The 23,035-nt window shown below is 42.0% G+C and overlaps 1 protein-coding gene across 8 annotated transcripts in view; it reads left to right on the top strand.

Moving 5' to 3' along the window:
- LTBP1 (latent transforming growth factor beta binding protein 1) overlaps nucleotides 1-21,931 on the top strand; it is a 398,930-nt gene extending 376,999 nt beyond the window's left edge. For all 8 annotated transcript variants that reach the window (XM_019447806.2, XM_019447788.2, XM_019447769.2 and 5 more), the window contains 3 exons: nucleotides 15,624-15,746; nucleotides 19,683-19,832; nucleotides 20,910-21,931. In XM_019447806.2, coding sequence (XP_019303351.1) covers nucleotides 15,624-15,746; nucleotides 19,683-19,832; nucleotides 20,910-21,091 — 455 coding nt within the window. In that variant the 3' untranslated portion in view covers nucleotides 21,092-21,931. The remainder of the gene's footprint in view (nucleotides 1-15,623; nucleotides 15,747-19,682; nucleotides 19,833-20,909) is intronic.
- Nucleotides 21,932-23,035: the final 1,104 nt, after the last annotated feature.

Here is a 23,035-nt window from a genome sequence, read left to right as displayed (position 1 = left end):
ACCAGGCATTCGTAGAGGTTCCAGATGATTGAGGGAGGCCCTGCAACATGACATTGGACAATTTGTTGAAGCCATTGTGCACCGATAGCTTCCCCGTCCTCATCCTCTGGAGGCCTCGGCTCCCATATTCCTGTTCTGGCCTCCTCTCCTTCTCGTTCCTGTGCTCTTGGCTGCTTCCAGCTTTTCAAAGGTTTGAGACAGGGGGGCTGAACTGCTTTGGGAGGACCCTAGAATTTGAGCTCTTTATCATGTTATATCATTCCAGACTCTGGGAGAAAAAGGTGTTTGGAAAACCAAGTCAGGCAAGACAAGTCATTTTATCCGTGTCATAAACAAGACTTAGAGAAACTACAGCTTTAGAGCGAGATGGTAAGATAAGCAAAATGAGAGTTGATGTCTCATCAGCTGTCCATCACAGTCTAGCACACTGGCGGGCATACTGACAGTATGTATTTGATGAATTCAGGGACTAAAGTAGGGCAGTTATTCTTGGTAAATAGAAGTTAGTGATACCTTGCACTTAAGTAAAATGAACTTTTAATGTTTTTATTGCTACTCTTGAAAGCATAAGCTTCAATTTTCTGGAAAATGTGCCTATGAATTACAAGATATGTAGGATGCCGTTATCGCATGGAAATAAGAACCCACTAACCCACATGGGAAAGAAAAATAGACACACTTGACTACTGGAATCTAAGATTCCCAGGGCTCCCAGTGTCTGTGGCTTTCTTGTTCAAATAATTAGACTTCTGTTAAGTAAATTATTGAAATAATTAGACCTACTGTAAGTAAATTGAACATAAAGACTTAAAGTCTTGATCTAAAACTTTGAAGTTAAGAGGAAATTCGACAGGACCCTTAGTGTGTTGGGAGAGTGCCACCTATTGGTGGTATGATGTACTGCACCACAGTGTTGGACCCTCTACGGTTACTCTTAATGAAAGTCAGGTGTACAAAGGTGAGAGTAGTTAAAACTCGAAGGAAACTAGTGCCACAAAAGAAATTGGCACATGTTAAAAAAAATTGTAAAACACTAATATTGATCAAAATTCAGAGGAATGGTCCTCTCAGTTTTGCTGAGAGAACAGTTGGAAGATACAAATACATAGAAACAGTTGATGCAGAAATTCTGATTCTGGGGATACGGATTATGCTTGTACTTGAGTGCCAAGGGGAAACTGTAATCATTACAGCTGAAGAAAAATTTGAAATCAATTCTGTCATTAGAGAATTTGTTAACTGTTACATGCAAGATGCAATTAGGAAAAAGAACCATGTTTGAAATGCAATCTTAAATTATTTATAGTTTGCCTGTTTTCAGCTTTAGTTAAATTACTTACATATTCCTTCCTTCATTCCATTATTTACTTCACACCTGCTATGCACTGTCCAACAAATTTTGGAACAGATGTACAGGTTGTATTTACATGAAATGTAAATTTTGATTCTGCAAAACTAACATAGTGTACAGTTATGTTACTAAATTAGAATTGTTTTTTTCCCTAATCGTTGCATCTAAAACATGCACGTGATACCCTTGATTCCCTTATTTAATAAATGCGCTATTTGTTGCAACAGCAAATGTTTTGATACTTCGCAATAGCTTATCTACCCCCAATATTTTCATATGGTTTTGCAAAAGTGACAGGCTTTGGAATCTGTGTTCGAACAGTTGAGCTAGTGATTTCTTCCATATCCATGCACAGCTCTTACATGTTTCCAAATATCTCCATATAAGAAGTTTCATAATACCCTTGGAGGTGTGAAGGAAGACGGGGATTTGAGTCATGGACTGAACTTGAAAAAATATTGTAACTGGGCAGTGGTTGCAAAAGGCCTTTCAGCAGTCATGGTTTAAAGGCTTTTCCAAGAAATATGTTTCCAAAGAATGTTAATAATAACTTTGGAACATCCTACATGTGAGGCACAGTGAGTGGTCACTGCCTTTGGTTGAGGCAGTCCAGGGATCTTGTTCTGTTTCTGGCACTGCTTCTGTCGATTGCACTGGACAAGTTACTTCAGTTTCCTTTATCCAAAGTTGAGAACTCTTGTGAGGTTATGGTAATTAATACTCTCTGAGTACAAAAGCATTTATCATTTTGATCATAGATCCTGAATATTATGATTAAAGGAAGTGTAGCTGTTAATAAATTATAGTGGAGCATTAAAATCACACTGGAAAGATATAAAAGGCCTCCTAGATTGTCTGGCTACCATGCCTGTACACGTAATGTATACCGTGTATATGTAGAGTGGTAAGTGGTCCAGTGCTTTGGGATGTAATTCTTCGTATCCATGGAGCTAAATCGAATTGGATACTGTACGGAATGGCAAGTAAGCCATTTATGTGGTTTCTTATCAAAAGGATTGGTTTACTTAGAAAGCTTCCTCTTACTCCCTCCAAAAAGCAGTGAAAATACTTTTGTTACTATAAAAGGACAACTGGAAAATAAAATTTAGTAGTGAATTATGCACATGCAGCTTTGTGATTTAGTCCTTACGTTAGTCTCCTCGCATGTAAAATGGCAGTTAGCAACAATAGGTCATTTGAGGGTTAAATGTGATAAATGCATGTGAGATGCTTGGATTACAGTACATGCTTTGTAGGTGTTAGCAAATCAAATCCTGTTCCAGGAAATGAGTTGAGCTAATGATTATTCCATGGTAGAAGTCTTTTTTGAAAGGAGGCGTGAGTTAAAGACAATGAAGAAGTGGAAGAGTGTTTAGGGACTAACGCAGAGTCAGACAGCTCTGCAGGACCCCGAGTGAAGCTGCCTCTTCTGTGCCCCTCCGGACTCCAGAGCCACGAGTGTCCGCTAAGGGGGGCTTTATGGCTGGAAAGGACCATTTAATGTTGGCTTTTAAATGAACATTCGGTGTATTCAATTTATCAATTTTTTAAATAGAAAAAGCAAAATAATGTATTTTATGTTTATAAAGAGTATAATCTATGAATGTTCAAAGAGAGATTTTCCTAAGAATTTAAGTCCAACTTACACATTTTGTCATTCTACTTATAAGTCCAATATTTTTAATATAAAATATTGATTTTTATTTTGTGATGAATGTTTAAATATAGCAAGGAACAGATAAAATTTTCCTTGAGAGTGACTTCTGTATCAAAACTGTATTAATTAAATCTCTGAACACTTTGGTCTCCATTTATAAATTTTATGGGGCATCTGGGTGGCTCAGTCGTAAGCATATGACTTTGGCGCAGGTCGTGATCTTACAATTTGTGACTTCAGTCCCCACATCAGGTGAGCTGGAGTCCTACTTTTCTCTCTCTCTCTCTCTCTCCCTCTCTCTCTCCCCCTCTCCATTTCTTCCTCTCTCTCTCTCTCCCTCTCCCTCTCCCTCTCTCCCTCTCCCTCTCCCTCTCTCCCTCTCCCTCTCTCCCTCTCCCTCTCTCCCTCTCCCTCTCTCCCTCTCCCTCTCTCTCTCTACCTCTCTCTCTCTCTCTACCTCTCTCTCCCTCTCTCTCCCCCTCTCTCCCCCTCCCCCTCTCTCCCTCTCTCTCTCTCTCTCTCCCTCCCTCTTCTCTCTCTCTCCCCCCTTCTCTCTCTCTCTGCCCCTTGTGGGATTCTCTCTCTCTCCTCTCTCTGTATCTCTCGCTGTCTCTCTCTGCTACTCGCTCACTTGTGCCCTTTCTCGCTCTCAAAAAAAATATTAATTTTATGTATTTATTTTCTCTCCAGCACTCTATATACTCGAAAGGGCAGCCCACAGTCCTAATAAGTATTTTCTTCTTCTTTTTTTAAAGTTTATTTATTTATTTTGAGAGAGAGAGGGCATGCATGCACATGCCTGTGTCAGGGGAAGGAAAGAATCCCAAGCAGGCACCACACTCAATGCAGAGCCCAACACGGGGCTCGATCTCACAAACCATGAGATCACAACCTGAGCTGAAATCAAAGAGTTGGTCACTTAACCGACTGAACCACCCAGGCGCCTCAGCATTTTCTTCTTAAGCACTTAAGCAGCTCTTCTAAATCTTAATAAATCAGACTTAAGATGCAGCAAATTGAATTTTTAATAAATTCAAATACTGTTTACCAACCTGATCAAGTCCTCTTAATACTCATTCAACACAAATCCTAATCGAAAGTCTGCTTTATTTCAAAGTAAAATCCCAAGGTCTGTCTGTCCAATTCCCTGTGATATGGTTCTTACAAACATAAACATATGAAATAACAAAAACCTCATTCTAAAACCTTCATAGTAAAGTTACTATTCTAGACTTAATATACATCATTAATAGAGTTTCCATCTCAGGCCAGCTGAGGTCACTGGGTGGAAAAATTCATGACTGTGATGGTCAGTTATTGGAGAATGAACACCAGGGATGTGTGTGCTCAGGTGTGAGTCTGAACATCCATGCATGAGATGATGGGCACGTCCCGTCACTCCCATGTCAGCAGGGGACCACAAGTGCTTCTCATGTTATTACTTTTATTTGAAAAATTTTTTTAAATGTTTATTTTTGAGAGACAGAGTGCGAGTGGGGGGGTGGGGTGGGCAGAAAGAGAGGGAGACACAGAATTTGAACCAGGTTCCAGACTCTAAGCTGTCAGCACAGAGCCCACCATGGGGCTCGAACCCACGAACTGTGAGATCATGATCTGAGCCGAAGTTGGACGCTTAACCAACTGAGCCGCCCAGGTCACCCTCATGTTATTACTTTTATAATCAGTATCTTCCATTATAGGGACTCAAGGGAGTAACAGGGCGGATAAAATTAATATATAAAAGCTTTTCTGGGACTCCTGGGTGGCTCAGTCGGTTGAGCGTCCAACATTGGCTCAGGTCATGATCTCGCGGTTTGTGAGTTCGAGCCCCACATCGGGCTTTGTGCTGACAGCTCGGAACCTGGATCCTGCTTCAGATTCTGTGTCTCCCTCTCTGTCTGCCCCTTTCCCACTCCAACTCGTTTCTCTCTCTCTCTCTCTCAAAAATAAAGAAACATTAAAAAAAAATGTTAAAGCTTTTCTCCAAGTACACATGACTCCCCTTAAGAATCAGATACTGTCTCCCCAAAGGGATGTGCTCACCCCATCAGGATTCCCTACCACCCCGATGGCTTGAACCAATGATAAACTTCCCTTGTGCCTGTAAGGCAGGCTGGAGTGTTAGGGTTCTTTAGAAAAACTGACCCAATAAAAGAGAGAGCGATTTATTGACTGATTCATTCATTATAAGGAATCGGTTCACATAATTATAGCACCTGATAAATTCAAAATCTGCAGGGTGGGCTGATGACGTGCAAGGTTTGAGGGGAGCCAAGGCTCCAGGTCAGAGGCCTTTAGGCAGGAAGAGCTGATGTTGCAGAAGCCGGAAGACAGTGGACAGTGGATGGAGAATTTTCTCTCAGAGGAAAGACATGCTCTGTTCTCTTCAGTGATCCAGTGAATCAGTAATTCATGAGTGAGTGAGGCCCACATTATGGAGGGCAATTTGCTTTAACTCAGGTTCACCAATTTAAATGTTACCTTCATCCAGAACACCCTCATAGAAACACTCAGGGTTTGACCAACTATATCAGGGCACCCCATGGCCTAGCCAGGTTGGCGCATGAAATTATCACAAGTGAGATTGTGAAAAAGTTAAATATTTGCAGTTTGTGGGCCATCTGCACTGTAAGGAAGGACATTGGTTTTAATTTCTATCTCCTCCCCTGGCACATGCTAGAGAAGGGCAGGGAGGAGGTAGGATATTTAACACTTAGCCAGGGCCCCCAGCTGGACAGGGCTATGACAGCAGGTCAGGGCCTCTTTAACTAAGCTGTGCAGAAGATACAGGACTTGAGAGAGGGAATAAGCAGGCAGGGATGAGTGACAGGGAAGCCTGCTACAAATAGCAATGTATCAGAGGAAGAATACTAGAAATGAAGCTTTCTAGAATGTGCTTTTTAATTAAAAAATTTTTTTTTAACGTTTTTTATTTATTTTTGAGAGAGACAGAGACAGAGCATGAGTGGGTGAGGGGCAGAGAGAGAGGGAGAAACAGAATTAGAAGCAGCTCCAGGTTCTGAGCGGTCAGCACAGAGCCTGACGCGGGGCTCAAACTCACAGACCGTGAGATCGTGACCTGAACTAAAGCTGGACGCTTAACTGACTGAGCCACCCAGGCGCCCCCCTGGAATGTGAGTTTTTAAAACAACTTTGTCAGGGCTCCTGGATGGCTCAGTGGGTTAAGTGTCCGCCTCTTGATTTCTGCTCAGGTCATGATCTCACGGCTCGTGAGACTGAGATTCTTTCAAGCTTGAGATTCTCTTTCTCCCTCTCTCTCAAACCCTCCCCTGCTCATACTCTCTCTCTCTCAAAGTAGAAAGATAAACTTTCAAAACAGCAACTTTGCCTTTGGCAGGTGCATTAGACAACAAGCGAGCCCCAGGCAAGTCAGGCACCTTCAGGTTAGGATCATATTTTGTAGTCGCTGATTTAAAACATTTTACAAAAGAAACCTGGTTTGCTTTCAGAGTAAGGACAGTTAAAAGGAGGGGGAAAACCCAACCCCAGGATAGGGGAACACTCCATTTCCTGCTACATTGCCAGAGACAGCACTCTGGAGGCATGTCCTGGAACAAGCTGCAGTTCCCAAACCCAGTTCCCTGGGGTCACAGCCAGTGAGGGTTTGGAACACCAGCTGCAGAGACTTTGCTGTACTGCAAACCAGAGTATTAACTACAGCGAGAACTGGTGGAAGCCATGGTCTCCAGGGCTCCAGAACAATTAGAGAACAGTTAAACGCGAGCACGGTTTGAGGATGAGATTGCCAGTTGGTGTCCTGAGCACTTCTGAAATTTTAGTTTGTGAATGGCTTGGACTTCAGGGAGTCACTTGTACTCAGTGCTTATTTTTCCTAAAAGCTGTACTGTATTGAGGTGCTAAGAAAGGATTTGGCCACATTCTTTTTTTTTTTTTTTTTTATGTTTTATTTTTGAGAGACAGATTACAAGCAGGAGAGGGGCAGAGAGAGAAAGAGAGGGATACATAGAATCAGAAGCAGGCTCCAGGCTCTGAGCTGTCAGCACAGAGCCTGACGCGGGACTCGAACCCACAGACCGTGAGATCATGACCTGAGCTGAAGTCAGACACTTATCCAACTGAGCCACCCAGGCGCCCCGAGGATTTGGCCACATTCTTACATAACTTGTGCTGAATGGAGAGTAAATTTCATTGACTAAAGTCTCACTGATGTCCTCTTAGACGCTTTCTCATTTAGAACCTAAGTAGAGAAATTAAAACGTATGTGTAAAATGAACAATCTGATGACAGAGAACAACACTTTTATTTTTAATTAACAAGCGATTTAATTCATCTCAAAAATAAGATTGTTTTAGCAGTTTACACTTTCTCCCTTGAAATCAGAGCTCACGCATAGACGTTCACTTTCTAGAAGCACCTTTCCAGTGGTTTTACTAGGTGATTTGCTCTTTAGTGGACATTTTACTTTCACATATTGTACATAAACTTTGCTGTTAGGATTTTTTTTTCCCTCTTCGGTGACAAGAACAATTGAAATGCACTCTAAGAAGAATGAACTGTGATGAGTGGGACTGTGAGAAAATCACTGCCCGTAATTGTTTAAAGCCCCGTTTTATGTTTGAGGTTATGAATTCAAATAACACTGTGCTTATTCTGACCTTTTCTTAATTAAGCTTATGAGACAGCTGTGGCTAGAACAGAGCTGCTGGCTCCCCGTGCCTTTTAAATGCTGACCTCATGGCCAGAGCAGGCAAGCTTGGCAAAATTTAGAGGAAGCTTATCTACTGTCCCTTCATGCAGCACACAGATTGTGCCTCTGATGAATGGGAGAAAAGCATCTAGAAAGTGCTTAGAAAGCTACCACGTTCTTGTCTTTGTGTTGACACAAATCGGCAGGGAGCAGAAGCTGGGGATGCCATTGTTTTTGCTCCCTATCCATAGCTAGTATCCTCACAAAGATTCACTCACTGGGGGGGATTAGGACACAGCATGCCTTCTTTATGCTTCCTTCTGAGATTCAAGTCTCCATGGCAAGCAGAGCTATTGTGAACATTTGTGCTGGTTGTACACTGCTCAACCCTAGAAGATACCATTTACATGGTAATCTGTGAGCACCTACAAAGTATAGCTGAAGAAATCACTTCCCGGAGGAAGTGGTACCAAGACTATATCTGATTCTGAATAGATCCAGAGGGGAAAGTAAAAAAAGTGATTTCAGATTAAGATAAATAGCATTGTATGGGAAAACCATAAAACTGAATTAGGGATCTTAAAATAGTTCAGTGTTCCTTTGTAGTGTCTTATTTCCTATAATTGAGTGGAATAATAATATTGACTGTGTTTAGTGTTAGTTTAATATTCTACTTATTACCTAGAACCTGGTCTTCAAGTAATAATGGATTCAGCTGTATCTTTATCTCATAACCTTGAGATCTATACTTCAGAATATTAATCAAGAGTTTTGAACAAATGTTAATATAGCTTTCTTTGCTTCTAAACTTAAATAAGCAAGGTCAAAATAATATACACTAAAACCCAATTATATTTACCCTTACATTTTAATAGTTTGTTTTAGTAAATGTTACGGTTTGAGAGTCAATCCTGGCTTGCCTTTAGAACTTCTCTAGACCTCCATTTCTTCAGCAGAAAAGTGAATGAGAGACTGACCTCACGGATGTAAGACAGACTGCTTACAATGTGTTAAATTCCATGATTGTCCATCATTCTGAAACCACCCAGGTGAGCTCAGTAGCGGCACCTAGTGGTGATTACCTCCTATTCCCCACCACAAAGTTCCATGACAAATTGTCTTCTCTAGATCCTTCAGCCTAATAGTAAAACTTCTCTTCAGAATCATAAAATATGTAAGCTAGAAAGGATCTCAGAGATCAACTACTGTAGTTTCCTCATTCTATCAGTTAAAAATAGAAAGATTAGATGAACTCTAGACTTAACATATAAACATTTTTTTCTCCTGTCTTATTTTTGTTTCTCTTTTGACTTTTTTTTGAAGTGACATTTAAATAACATAAAATTAAGCATTTTCAAATGAACACTTCAGGGGCCTCAGTACATCCACCATGTTGTACAATCTCCCCCTTAAGGATGTACTTAGCTCCTGTTTTAAAATAATTCTTACTTGGTTAATGCAAAAATAAAGACAGAAACCATTGTATTCCTGATATATAATAGTAACCTGCTTTTTCTAATTGTTGACTTCTCGGATCATCACTTCAGGGTGATATTTAGAGAACAGGAAAGAAGAAAATAAATTGATATATCTGCCCTGGCAGTTAGAAAATGATAAAGTAGAACGGTTTAGAAAAACTAACACGCTGAACTTTCCTCTTGTTTGCCTGTTTATTGTATTGTTCACTCGTCTCTCTTATCAAACACTAGAGGCTACCTCATTCCCAATTTCCCCAGAGATTGCCTGAATGTAAGACTTAACGATGTATTTCCAAAGCCCTGGGTATTTAGAAATGGAGAAACCTTTTTCACGCAATCCTTAATAAGAAGTTCATAAGTTATCAATCATTATTTTAGGGTTTTCGTGTGTGGCATGATTTAATGGCATTACAAGTGCATAAATTTTGAATCCAGGTTTTAGAAGGCAAAGGGAGCCTCCAGTTTTTGGCATTCATACCCAACAAATCTGTCTCTCCAGTAGAGTCTGGCTAAATAAACAGCAATCTGTTGGAAACGCAGTGAGTGACTGGGTTTGGAAGGGCAGTGTTAGGTGACTGCTGGGGTGGGGAGCTCAGTTGGTCTGTGGCCCATGAGTTTCCTTAGAGCATTAACATTTACAGGAGTCCTGCAGAACGTAAACCTTGCCAAGACTTTAGACTTCATTACTTCCCTGTCCTCGACAAGTACAATTTAATTGAACATTAAGCAATTTGATCTCTTTCACCTAATAAATCGAGCAAATTCAATAAACATAAATCCTGCTAATGATAGAGCTGACCCTGGTGGGGCTGAGCTCATCAGCATTCATGGTTATTGCTCTCCCTGGAATTTGAGTCACAAATGCTTATTGCTGAACTAAGTACTTACCTGGTGCTTAAGGTCTAGGGAATGGATTTCATAATTTTCTTTGCAGGGTTTCTGAAGGGCAGCTGTGGAATCAAACACGGTTTTGCAGATAGACTAAGTCAGGTTAGAATCTCTCACCTAAACTAGGACAAGTTACACTATAAGTCAGAAACAAAAGGAGCTAATTACAATTATTTCAGAGGATGTTCGGAGATTTCAAGGAAAAAAAAAAATGTACGCAAAAGCGCACAGCACCTGACATGAGGGAACTTCATGTAGTACATGTTCACTAACTTCCTTTTTTTCCCACTGTTCTTCGGCAGAGATCTACAGTAGCCAGTGTTTACATGCTACTGTGTTTCCCTAAAGCTTTCTTATCCATTATATATGCCCATGACTCTGAGTTACCTCCCTCCTCCTCTTCACCTTATTGGCCTCCACAGATGCCACCTCCAAGGTGAAGCCTTCCCCAGCTCTTCCTGGTGACCTTCTCTGTGGTCCCGATAAACTACTGTACATCTCACAGTGTATGTACCTTTGTCATAGCGTCATTATAACCTTCCTCTGTCCCCACTCCCACCCTCCCCGTAATATTCTGTGTCTGGTTGAATGAATGAGTCAGTCCCTGAATAAAACATTGACTTGCCTTTAATATCACAAAGACAGGTACCCTAATCCTGTTGAGGATGAAACTCAAAAAAATACGTCCAGTCCAAGCAACTAGAAAGTAGAGAAACAACACTAGGACCCGAGGCCTTTGACTCTGAGTCCATTTTCTTTTTAGTATACCCTGTTCCCTCTCACAGTGCAGCAAGTTTTAATATCTAGGAAGCAGGCTACTGTCTGTTCATTGGACACTGTAGGTAAACGTTTTTTTCTGAAAAGAGCGTAAGTAGAGAGGCACTCAAACAAGTGGCCGACCCACAGGGTGTGGACTGCCAGTGGCATGCTGTCTTTCAGGTTCCTTTATCGTCAGTGCTGGATGGTATTTTCTGTAAATGGTTCCCATTTTTCTAATCTCCTAGTTTTTCCCACTTTCAGTCAAAGACAAATGCCCATTGTCCTGCTGGCTGCACAAGCACCAGGATAAATCCTAATTCCATTCTCCCTGTCCTCTTCCTTCATTTCCTGGCTGTGTGTCTGTGTTTTCCAAACACCATCATCAATCAATAAGACGTGTGGAAGTCTGTAAGAAAAACACCTGGTCTCGACATTGGAGCAAAACATGACCCATTTTTCTTAACGCATAAGAATCGGTCCTTGTTTCTCCTGTATTTGAAAATAATGCACTTCAAACGTTGGAGCCCTGAGTTTTTAGCCTTGATGTGTGGAGAATGAAATGCAGTCTCGTCTTCATTTCTAAAAGCAGCTGAATTTAATCTGCCTCAGTCAGAACTAAAACTTCACCTCCCATTGTCCTCACATGCCAGAGTGGCATGGTGACATGTGACTGTCCAGACCAGCCCTGCAGATGTGTCTGTCATCAGGAAGGGAGATTTCCTGCCAGGATATAATGCTGTGCTTCCCATTGCTGCTGACAGCAGAAGCCCCAGACCCAGTGGCTCCAGGGGGTAATTTTTAAACTTTTTTTTTTTTTTCAATTTAAAATTAAAATCAAAGCAGCACCATCTGTCATAAGAATCTGCCATGCCAGGGAAAGGACTGTGATCAATGGCCTGGATCTTGTTGAGACTACTTAGTGACGGTGTCCCACACCGTCTTTTCATAGCTTTGATCAAGAGCTTAGCATTTGTCGTTGGGGAGGTGAAGAATGCATAAGGGGGGGGAGGCTTTGAGGTGTGAATATTTCCATTTCCTGTTCATTTCACATTCATATTTGGCCGGATCCTGGATGAACACATTGTAAATTGTGGCTCATACGTGGTATTTGCCTCCCAGAGCACAAGCTCTGGTGAGCAAAACTATTCCTTTGTATCGGTCCCCAGACAGCTAGGCGATTAATAGTTGTTGATGTGCCTAAGGGTGTTGTGGAGAAGGAAAAAGACCCTAGGGAGAGTATGTGTTCATCCCCACATGTTGAGCTAGGTGAAACGGAGAACCAGTAGAGGCTCGTGCGCTCTCGTGGGAAGTGGGTTCCGTACTCTCTGCCAACCATGATTCACTGTGTCCCTCAGCTAGAGTGTAACCATGCCACGGGACTAGCTGATCACCAAGGCTAGAATGGGCTCTGGTTGTAGCTTGGGGTGCACAGAAGCCCAGCACGTTCTAGAAATAGACACGTGCTCAGGTCCTGAGGAGGATGCCTTGCCAAAGACTCAGAAAATTCTGTGATATTCCAGTTGCTCCCCTGGAAGATGATGAGAAACCTGTCTACTTGAGATATCTCTGAAGGATTCAGGCATACAGTAAGAATTGTTGGACATCACTGTGCCTTCTACTCTGAGTTCTGTTGGTCTGGTGTCACAATATGCTATTGCTCTCATTGCCTGACCAAATAATTGTATCTGTCAAGGCAGTAAATGATTTTGTCCCCAGTTGTTTGAGACAAAGCCCATGAAGACCTCTTTCTCTGTTTACTGAGCAAGAGTTTCTCTCCATGTATTAAAAAAATTTTTTTTTATGTTTATTCTTGTGAGAGAGAGAGACAGAGCATGAACGGGGGAGGGGCAGAGAGAGAGGGAGACACAGAACTTGAAGTGGGCTCCAGACTCTGAGGTGTCAGCACAGAGCATGACGCAGGGCTTGAACTCACCAACTGTGAGATCATGACCGGAGCCAAAGTCACCTTAACCGGCTGAGCCACCCAGGTGCCCCTCTCCATGTATTTAAAAATTCCAAATAATCTTGAAACAATATTTTAAAACATCTAGAGAGTGACCTTCATTGGTCTTAATGTACTGCACACTTCTTTGCCTGCTGACAACTACCTGTACGTTTTGCTAATACTGAAATTGCTTCTTTAGCTGTCTTTGAAAATCCTCATTTATTTCCAGTGTTCAATAGAGACTTAGAGATTTTTACCTATGAGAGAAATCGGAACTTCCATTTTCTTGATGATTCAGAATTTATGAACAGTTCCGTAGCAGTATCTCATTTTCATACATCAGTAATACAGAGGTAGGCAAACAAGAATTATTACCCCCATGTGACAAGTGTGGAAACTGAGGTCTGCCCCAAATTGCTAAGCTGGGAAGTAAGTGGTCCAGTCAGGACTTGAGCCCCAGCTTCTTGCCTCCAGAGCCCATGTTCCTTCCATTACCCCACACTCGCTTCGCCCTTGACCCTGGCCAAGAATGAGAGCACATGTGCACAGCAGGAGGGGCAGCATGGATGGATTAGGGTAGACCCATCCATGCTCCCAGAAAGATAACTCAAAATGCATGTCCTGGTGATGATGGGAATGTAGCGCATCTTCAAATACAAAAGAGCGTACATTTCGTGCAGAAATCAGTCAGTTTTGAAAACTGACCGAAGCTGTTTTGAAATTGGGAATGCTTAATGTGTTCGAGAAAGGAAAGCAACAAAGGACAGTAAGTTCTAGAATCTTAAAAATGCATGGCTGAGGAAGAAAGGAAGGGAAAGAAGATATGGCGGTCCCTGAAGTTTCACCCCCGTTCGTCTGCTCTCCTTTACCAGCCTGGATCCAGTCAGAAGGCTTCCTTAGGAAACTCTTGGTAGTCCCCAAACACAGCTTACAGCTTCTTTCTTGATGCCTTTGGGTAACCTCTTTAAAATGAATACAAAATACCTTTTCCAGCAAAGGAAATCCTACTTGTCTTCTGAATTTCAGGTCAAACGCCACCTTTTCCAGGAAGCTCTTCCTCCTCCTCACTCTCACATTTGGGCCCTTTCTTTTGCTCTGCTAGATGGTGAGAGCTTGAAGGGTAGGGACCAGCTCGTTTCATGGTGGAAGAGGAAGACCCAGACCTAAGGGCCAGACGGCGCCCAACAGCTCTGTGTCAGTCACCAGCTCCCGACCTTGAGTCTCAGCGAGGTTTCCTCTACATGCAGATGTGTATAGGACCATGCTCAGCCTTCTCTGGATTTAGTTTTACAAAATAAGAACATGAACTTATTTTTAATATCTCCTCTTGATCACAGCCATTGCTTGGATATAAAATACCGAACAGTCTCCCTTTCAGATGTGCAACAAACATATATAAAAAAAGCCATGAGAGAAAATGACCTCAGCTCTTGAAACTTGTAAATATTTCAGCAATCTTGCTCTCACAGGGAGATCCCTAATTCTTTTTCAAACTTGAAGGAGAACTGACAACCGTTTGTGTTCTCTTTGCTTCCAGTTGTGTGTGGTTTTTTTGGAGGGAAGGGTGCAAGTCAAGGATCTTTTTTTTTCAGGTTCACCTGTTTCCTTAATGAAATTAATATTTCTTATGAAATGATTTCAGGCAAAAGTGTTGGGTGTCTGGGGTCTGTATGTTGTTCCTGGAAAGCTTCCACACAAGGAGAATTTGAGGAAGGGGCAACCATCACCCCTCCCCCTCCATTCAGTGTTCAGGGTCTTTTCTGGCCTTGTGCTTGCTTTGTGCAATTCTAGGAGAGAATTGTGTGAGTGTGTGCGCACACACACACACATGCACCTCTGGCTCCTTTAAGTGGGGGTAGGGGGTGAAAGAAAGCCTTGAGAGGTCACACCAAAGCCCTAATGCATTTCTTTATTTTCATATGTCACAGGAGGAAACAAAAGAGAGTAAAGCCCTCCCCCACCCCCCACCCCCCCAGTCTGTGGTCCAGGCAGATGTGGTTGTTGCCTTGTGTGACTGTCCTGAGTGTGTCCATCCAGTCCTGGGGCCACTGGACTAGCATCTCACAGTTTTGGAAGAGCTACTGAAGTCTGGGGAGCCCCAGGATTTCTTCCATATGCCAGATAAATCCTTGGACAGTATATTTCCATACAACATGTATTGAGAACATGAAGCCATCCCTTCTAAAGCTTTCTTCTCTAGACCTGCCAAATAACTCTGCCCCTCAATTCAGGCAAGGGCCTGGGACGGTGAAATGCTTTGAAAACTCAGTAACCCTGGAACAAATGAAAAACCAGTGTCCCATGTGGTGGCTGGGTCCTTGTTACTGTAATACTACATTCATACAGACCAGGCCTTGATTTTAGAGTTCTAAAAGTTGCTCTTAAAATAAAATGGTACCTACTGGCATCCTCACTTGGTTACGTCTTTTTTGGATCACCAGAGTTACAACTTTTCTGTCTCTTTTGAGTGAAAACATACCTGTCTGTGAGAATGACCAGTCCTTTAAAATGGTAACACCTGTTGGTTTCAGGTAAAACCATTCTTCCAAAAGGCCTGTAGCTTTCTGAGCGCTGGCTCACTTTTCAGTTCCTTCCTCTCCTGGGCTACATTCTGCCAACTGTTCAGCTACTGTTTTTGGTCTTCAGTGTAGAATCTTAATTATGCTGTTTCGCTTTTCATTGTGCGTGGGTGGATACAGCTCCCATAAAGAATATGGAGACGAGGTCTAAGATCAGTGGTGCACATGTGTGCGAGACAGGAGCGTATGGTGGACAGTGCCCTGGCCGGTTTCTGTGGCTCTGAGCTGCGAGTGGGTGTGTCTAGGGGGTCAGCAAACAGTGATGACGTCTCACATTGCTTTTCATTTCCTTCTTAGATGACTATGCCCAGCTGTGTAACATCCCCGTCACGGGACGCCGGCGGCCATATGGACGGGATGCCTTGGTTGACTTCAGCGAACAGTATGCTCCAGAAACTGATCCCTATTTTATTCAGGACCGTAAGCAAAATTTTTCAGTTATGTTGAAACTAAAGTGACTGACTAAAGATTAGTCATTGGTTCTCAAAAGGTAGCCCCTGGGAATTTGTCAGAAATGTAAGCTTTCAGGCCCCACTCTAAGACCTGCTGAATTGGAAAGTCAGTTTTATCCATCCTGTGCATACTCCTTATACGTGTTCAAGTTCAGAAATATTGGATCAAATTATTGGCATGCTGGAGGGTCTGCTGTTACTTTTACTTTCTTTAAAGAAAAAAAATCATCTTCTAAGATCCATAACAAAATCATTTCTTTACTCATTACGTGATGGTCTAATTTAAGGGTCGGGGTTGTCTTGAAAGCCTGATTATAATTGACATTGTTTCTCATATAAGGAAATGACATGTTAACTGTAACAAGTTGATCTTTACAGGTATTTTAGAGTGGGAGGTCAAAAAAATTGCTCTTCTGGTCAGAAATTGTTAGAATCCACTCATGATGGGATTTATTAAGAAATGATGCATGGTGGCTTCTCCTGGTCTTGTGGGCAGAGATTTTCTGTGGGAGATGGAGTGTGCCTGTGTGAACCCTGTTCCCATTTAGGAAAAAAAATGTCTGTGGGGCGCCTGGGTGTCTCGTTCGGTTAAGCGTCCGACTCTTGATTTCAGCTCAGGTCATGATCTCGGGGGCCCTGTGGGTTCAAGCCCTGTGCGGGGCTTCACGATGTCAGTGCAGAGCCTCCTTGGGATTCTCTCTCTCTTTCTGCCCCTCCCCTGCTTGCGTCTGTGCTGTCTGTCTGTCTGTCTCTCTGTCTCTCTCCCTCTCTCTCTCAAAATAAATAAATAAACTTTAAAAAAGAAAGAAAGGAAGAAATGTCTGAAGGTGTTTAACCGGGAGTGTCCTGGATGAGGAAGCCGTGCAAGCTAAAGGTTTCTATGGGGGAAACCACAGCTTTTCAAATACACAACACAGTATTGGTAGAGGATAGGTGGTGTCCCCTTCAGGACTGGCAATGGGGAAATGCGGCTTCCAGCCGCCTTGTCCAAATCTCACAGAGGGGCCCTCCTTGCAGTGTGTGAAGCTACACCAGATTTTCAAGACGGAGAATCCCTGCAGGCCAGGGGGTTGGAGTTAGGACTTTGGAGACACTGCTGAATGACAGACTACAGTGACGCCTTTTCTTTCTTGGGGCCCTGTTACCTGTGAACGAAGCGCACTAGCCGTGACCTGGTTCCTGAGGGCAACCCAAGCTTTGTGGCTACATTTGGCACTGCTTCAGTTCTGAGTCAAAGAGTGTTTCCTTCCTTCCTTTCTCCTTCCTTCCTCTTGTTTTTGATGGATGCATACATTGATCGTTCAGCACAATGACGTGAAAACAGCATTGTATCAGTCCAGCTGAGTTAATTAACATGCCCCTGTATACCCCCCCAGCCCCAGGTGTAGAACATTCCCAGCATTCAGAAGGCCCCTGAAGCCCTTTCCCAGCCGGGCCCCCTGCCCCAAGAGTATCATAACTTCTAATACCTTGGATTATTTCTTTTAATCAACAACATACATCCATGCACTATTTCATGAAATGTGTCGAAATACACTGGCAGGTATAAGACTGGGCACTTACAATTTTGACACTTACCTGTGACTGTGTTATAGGTCAATAAACATTTACCTTTAAAAAGAAGAAAAGGAGAAGAAATATTAAGGTTGAAAGAAAGCCCAGCTTGCCTGCCCCATAAATCCAAAATAACAGGTTAAGTCTCTACACAACAGTGACCCAATCCCATAGCTTCTATGTGCAGCCTCTAGCACATTAGATAGAGTCCAGATTCCAGGAATTTTCATGTTGAAGTGTTCTGGCTCGTGTACCTTCTTTTTTTAATGCTGACGTTGCTTCAGGACTCTTTTAATTCACTACAAATGTTAAGAAATAAACATGTTGGTGTCACATCGATTTCCTATTTAGTAACAGAAGAAGCTGAGATGCAATTTTAAGGCCTCCAGCACTGATTCTATCAATGGCCTTTAAACTTATTGCAATTTATGAGAAATAGCTCCTCCTTCCCAGACCGGGAGCAAGGACTTTCCGGCCCTTCTAAAGAAATGACTGTATTGGGTAGATAGCAACATAGAAAGAAAGCTGAGATTTCTTAATCTCCTGCCTTCTGGTTATTTAAGAAAATTGGACTGGTAACCGGAGGCAGTTTTTTAGTTAAGGCAGTATTTTATAAAAGTAGAATCTCCTAGAGCAGAAATCAGCTCTTTCTTGTAAAGGACTAGAGAATAAATTTTTTAGGCTTTGAAGCAGCTACTCAGCCCTGCTAGGGTATCACGAAAACAGCCACAGACAGCATGTCAGCGAATGGGGTATCTGTGTTCAAGTAAAACTTTATTTACAAAAGTAGGAGACCACCACATTTTGAGAAGGGGCTGTCCTTTGCTGACTCGTGTAGAAGTATTTTTCGGAGTCTGCTTGATGTATGTGTGTAGAGTTTTCAATATTTAATTCCATGTTTTAATTTCTGTAATAATTTTTAGCAGTTATAAAGTCAAAACGATTTTGCCATGATACCTGGAATTTGAAAATACTATCATAGATTAAGACTTTATTTTCTTAAGTATTTCTCAAACTGGCTTTGGGGCCCTGATGACATATTCTTAATGGTGTGTAATTTTTTTTTCCCCTTCAAAATTTTTAAAAGTGCTATCATGGATGTATTAATTTTTAGTCACTGAGTTAAACCTTACAGCCCTGTCTAAACAATGTTATTTTGCTGCCCCCTGCAGTTCCGCTGGAGAATTACTTCAGAGGCCAGAGTTATGGTCATATTTTGATTTTTTTTTTTTCCTTTTAAAGCTGATAACGTGATGAGGTTCTGAAGGGGGAGCCCACATCAACAGTGTTTTTGTATCACTGTGGATTTATATTTACAACTCTTCTTTCTAGAAAGAGAGCTAAATACTCTTGATGCCTGTTTCATGTGTTTATATTACTAAACGCTAGTTCTGAATCAGTTTAAAGATACCTAAACTATAAAAAAAAGCCAAACAAGAACTTCTTTGTTTCCTTAAAAAAATAATTTTGACTTTCTAACCACAAGTATGATATACTTTTCTCATTTATCAGGATGTTTCAAGTCGCTTTTACTGTCTTTATCCTTTGATCTCCTGAGAGCCCTTTTGTAAGGCTCATTCCAAAGCTAGAGCAAACAAACACAGGTTACACAGCAAGACCAGCCCAGCTTTTCACTGCTTTTTGGGGAACTCCAAGTGAAAAACCACCGCCTCAAATTTTCATGGATGTTCTGAGCAAATGTCTGCTGAACTGTGATAGTCACTTCCATTGTTTCCATCCTGAACGTTGTTCTGACATTTGCCCTACTGAGAACTCAGGAAATTTGGAATTTTAGATAAACACTTCTGTTTATTAAGAGCAAACCCAAAAACCATACTCAGTCACTTTTTATGCTTTTAATTTAGAACATCAGAATTCAAGATGTAGGGCTACTAATGGACAAACGATATATAAAGCTTCTACTATCTTATGCATAATGCTGTGTACAGATACATTCAGTGTTAAATTTTACTGCTAACTTTAAGGCATCTGAAATAGGTGTCTAAAATATGAATATATGATGAACCACAATCTTAATAATCGTATAGTTTTTTTATAAGAATTTTTTAAGTTTATTTAATTTTTTTCATGGGGTGGGCAGAGAGAGAGAGAGAGAGAGAGAGAGAGAGAGAGAGAGAGAGAGAGAGAATCTTAAGCAGGCTCCACACTGTCTGTGCAGAGCCCAACAGGGGGCTCACTCTCATGAACTGTGAGACCACGACCTGAGCCATAACAAGAGCCGGATGCTTAACCAACTGAGCCATCCAGGCGCCCCAGTAATCCTATAGTTTTAAAAGACAGTGAAAGAGGTTGCAAATTTCTAACCTGGCTCCTGTCTTTTCCTTTCTAGGTTTTTTAAATAGCTTCGAGGAGTTGCAGGCTGAAGAATGTGGCATCCTCAATGGATGTGAGAATGGCCGCTGTGTGAGGGTGCAGGAAGGTTATACCTGTGACTGTTTTGATGGGTATCACTTGGATATGGCCAAGATGACCTGTGTTGGTAAGGATGATGTGTGCCCTCTCGGAAGTTATTCTTTCCCCCAGGTGCCCTGTGGCCAGATCTCCTATAATCGAGTACATGTAAGATAGATTTGCAGTTTCAGTTTAGGAAGAGGAGAAAAGTTCTGGAGATGGCAGTGATGGTTTCACAACAGTGTGAATGTACTTCGAGAGGACAGAACATTCTAGGTAATTAGTTTGACTCCTCTAACTTTAGCTTTTGACTGCAGCAAATAGTGTTTTCCCCCAGTACCTGACACAAGCGTAAGAGAGTGTAGATGTCTGGGGAAAAAAAAAACTTTTATGGTAATCATTTTGGAGAATGTTCCTCCCACAACTACCTCTTCCTCTCTGTCTCTCGCATTGCCTTTGCTTCTATTTTTGAACAACTGGTAAGCATACATTAATTCTTCCTCACGTGCTCAATGCCATCTTCCAGGGCCTGGCCCTTGACTTACAGGGTTTTCCTATTTCTGTGTCTCTTCCATTCCCTCCGGTAGCAACCCCCTTCCCCACTTGAGTTTTGTTTGTCTCTGTCTGCGGTGGGTCTGGAAAATAGGTAACCTGGGTTATTACAGGTGTTTAGAGTGCATTTCTTTCCTGTGGAAAGAAATCTGAGAAGGTAACTTGAGCCTTTACAGGGGCTGTCCCGAAGGCTCTCTGCTCACTTGTTTGCTTCTTTAGTGTATTCCTCTAGACAGATCTGTTATTCTGTACCTGTGGAAAGGAATTTAGAAGTGGAAAAATTCCTCCAGCTTTCTTGAGTTTTGACTATAAGATGTCAAGCTGACAAAATGTTCCTGTTGTGTTAAATACAGGGAAGGAAATTCTAGAGCCTTCCGGATCATCTACCTTTTTCAGATCTAGAAAGTCTTACTTATCTTGCATGTATTTGCAACCGATGATAATGAGAAAGACTGCACAGTTTGCTGGGGTGGGGGTCCGGGGGTGAGGAGAGCGGAGAACAGCCTGGCTGTGTTTGGGCCAGACGCCTTGCTGCCTCAGGTAAGCCGTAGGCCACGTTTCCTCTTGGGGTGGCACTGGAACGTCTTCACCTGCATGGTTTGGCTTGTTGCAGATGTAAACGAATGTGATGAGTTGAACAACCGGATGTCTCTCTGCAAGAATGCCAAGTGCATCAACACCGAGGGCTCCTACAAGTGTGTGTGTCTGCCTGGCTACGTGCCTTCGGACAAGCCCAACTACTGCACACCATTGAGTACCGCCTTGAATTTAGAAAAAGACAGCGACCTGGAGTAAAAGAGGATCTACATAACCTAAGCCCGTATACTCTGCACTGTGTAAAGGAAAAGAGAGAAATGTATTATACTTGAGACATTGCACCTACCCCAGAATGTCGGAAACACGGAACCATCACAGAATTGCGTCTCCTCGTAAAGAAGAGGAGAGGATCCAGTGTGAGCCTGACTGGTGTGACAGACCAAATGGACATTTCTCTGAAAAACCAGTATATATAGTCTGTTCATATGTAAAATTCAGTGGAAAAGAGGCGGAACAGTGCTGTTATTTTAAACAGAAGGTTGTATTATGATGTTTTTGTTTTTGTTTTTGTTTTTTTACTATTGCTTGATTAAATTTGGCATTTAAATAGTGGTGGAAATATTTTATATAATTTTCATTTTTTGGTTGTGCAGTTCCTTGGCTGCTGTTTTTCTTCAGATTTTTTTTTTTTCAAGCTCAAGGGCACAAGTCTTTGATAAAATATTGTTAAACTGTATTATAAGTATTGTTACACAGGGTTATGTTATTCCCGGTCTGGAGCATTTTTAAAAATCCAAACTGTCTGTCCTGTGGAGCAGGCAGCAATTTTGTCTCAAAACTTTTCTACACATTTCGAGGAAAATACTTTATATTTACAGTGTATCGTCTGATTTTAATGTCCATTCTTAGCCAAGCTGCTAGTAGGCATCAATTGGATCCTTTCCCGCATTAAAATGGAAGAATTAATGAGCTCATGTTAGTATTGTAATGTGTAAAGTAAGCCCAGCAAAATTTTTTGAAAACTTGATGATCCCGATATATTTACCATTGTATGTTAAAGCAAAATAAATCACCATTTTTTTAGAAAAAAAAATTCTACCTGGGAGTAACTGTCAATGAGTACCTGTCATATTCCCCCCACCTCATTTATTTTTATGAACGGTTCTCTAGTAGCATAGAGTCTTTCACAGGTTAATTATTACATTTGTTAGATGTTGGTAGGGACTGAATGGCGTCCACCCGCGTAATTCATATGTTGGTGTCCTAACCCTCAGTACCCGAGAATGTGAGTGTCCTTGAAGACGGGCGTCTTTAAAGTGGTAATTAAGGTTAAATGAGGTCTTTGGGGTGACCCTAGCCCAATATGACTGGTGTCCTTATAGGAAGAGATAGGACAGACACACACAGGGGAAAGACCATATGAAGACACGGGGAGAAGACCACCATCTCCAAGCCGAGGAGAAAGGCCTCAGAAGAAATCAACCCTGCAGTACCTTGATCTCAAACTTCTAGCCTCCAGAATGATAAGAAAATTAATTTGCGGTTTAAGTCACCCAGTCTGTGGTACTCTGTTCCGGCAACCCTGGCAAGCAGGGCACAGATACAGATCACAGCTAGATAGCACAGGAACCCTGAAAACAGCTTGCGAGGTTCTAGTCCCTGCTTATACACGTCTGTATGGTTTTGTGATTGTTAAAGTGAGTTTCAGAACCTACTTTTTACTTAAGGAAAGCATCTGAGTTTAAAGAAAAACAACGAACCATGTGTAGGGATACCCAGCCGAAAATCTCATTTAACATTTTCCTGAAATACAGGCTTTTGGTGTCGAATACCTGCAGTGGGAAGAATGATGGCACATCGAAGATAGCCGTGTCCTAGTCCCTAGAACCTGTGAGCATTATGCGGCAAATGGAAATTAAGGTTACAGATGGAATTAAGGTTGCCAATCAGTGGCCTTAATAGAGAGATAACCCGTAAAGACCCAATGTAATCACAAGAGTGGAAAAGGGAGACAGAAAAGCAGAGTCTGGGGGGAGATGAGAGATGTAGGTGAGAAAGACTTCCCCGCCATGCCCGCTTGGAAGGCAGAAGAAGAGGTGAGGGGGCATGAGCCGAGGAATGTGGCTTGCCCCTGGAGGCTGGAAAAGGGAAGGTGCCATTCTCCCCTAGAGCCTACAGAAAAAAGCGCAACTCTGTCGACAC

Source organism: Panthera pardus, unplaced genomic scaffold (genome assembly GCF_024362965.1).
Source record: "Panthera pardus isolate Hobbes unplaced genomic scaffold, ASM2436296v1 HiC_scaffold_26, whole genome shotgun sequence".
In the NCBI taxonomy this organism is placed as follows: domain Eukaryota; kingdom Metazoa; phylum Chordata; class Mammalia; order Carnivora; family Felidae; genus Panthera; species Panthera pardus.
The sequence above is the reverse complement of the archived record's forward strand: the minus strand, read 5'-3'. Positions and strand labels throughout refer to the sequence as shown.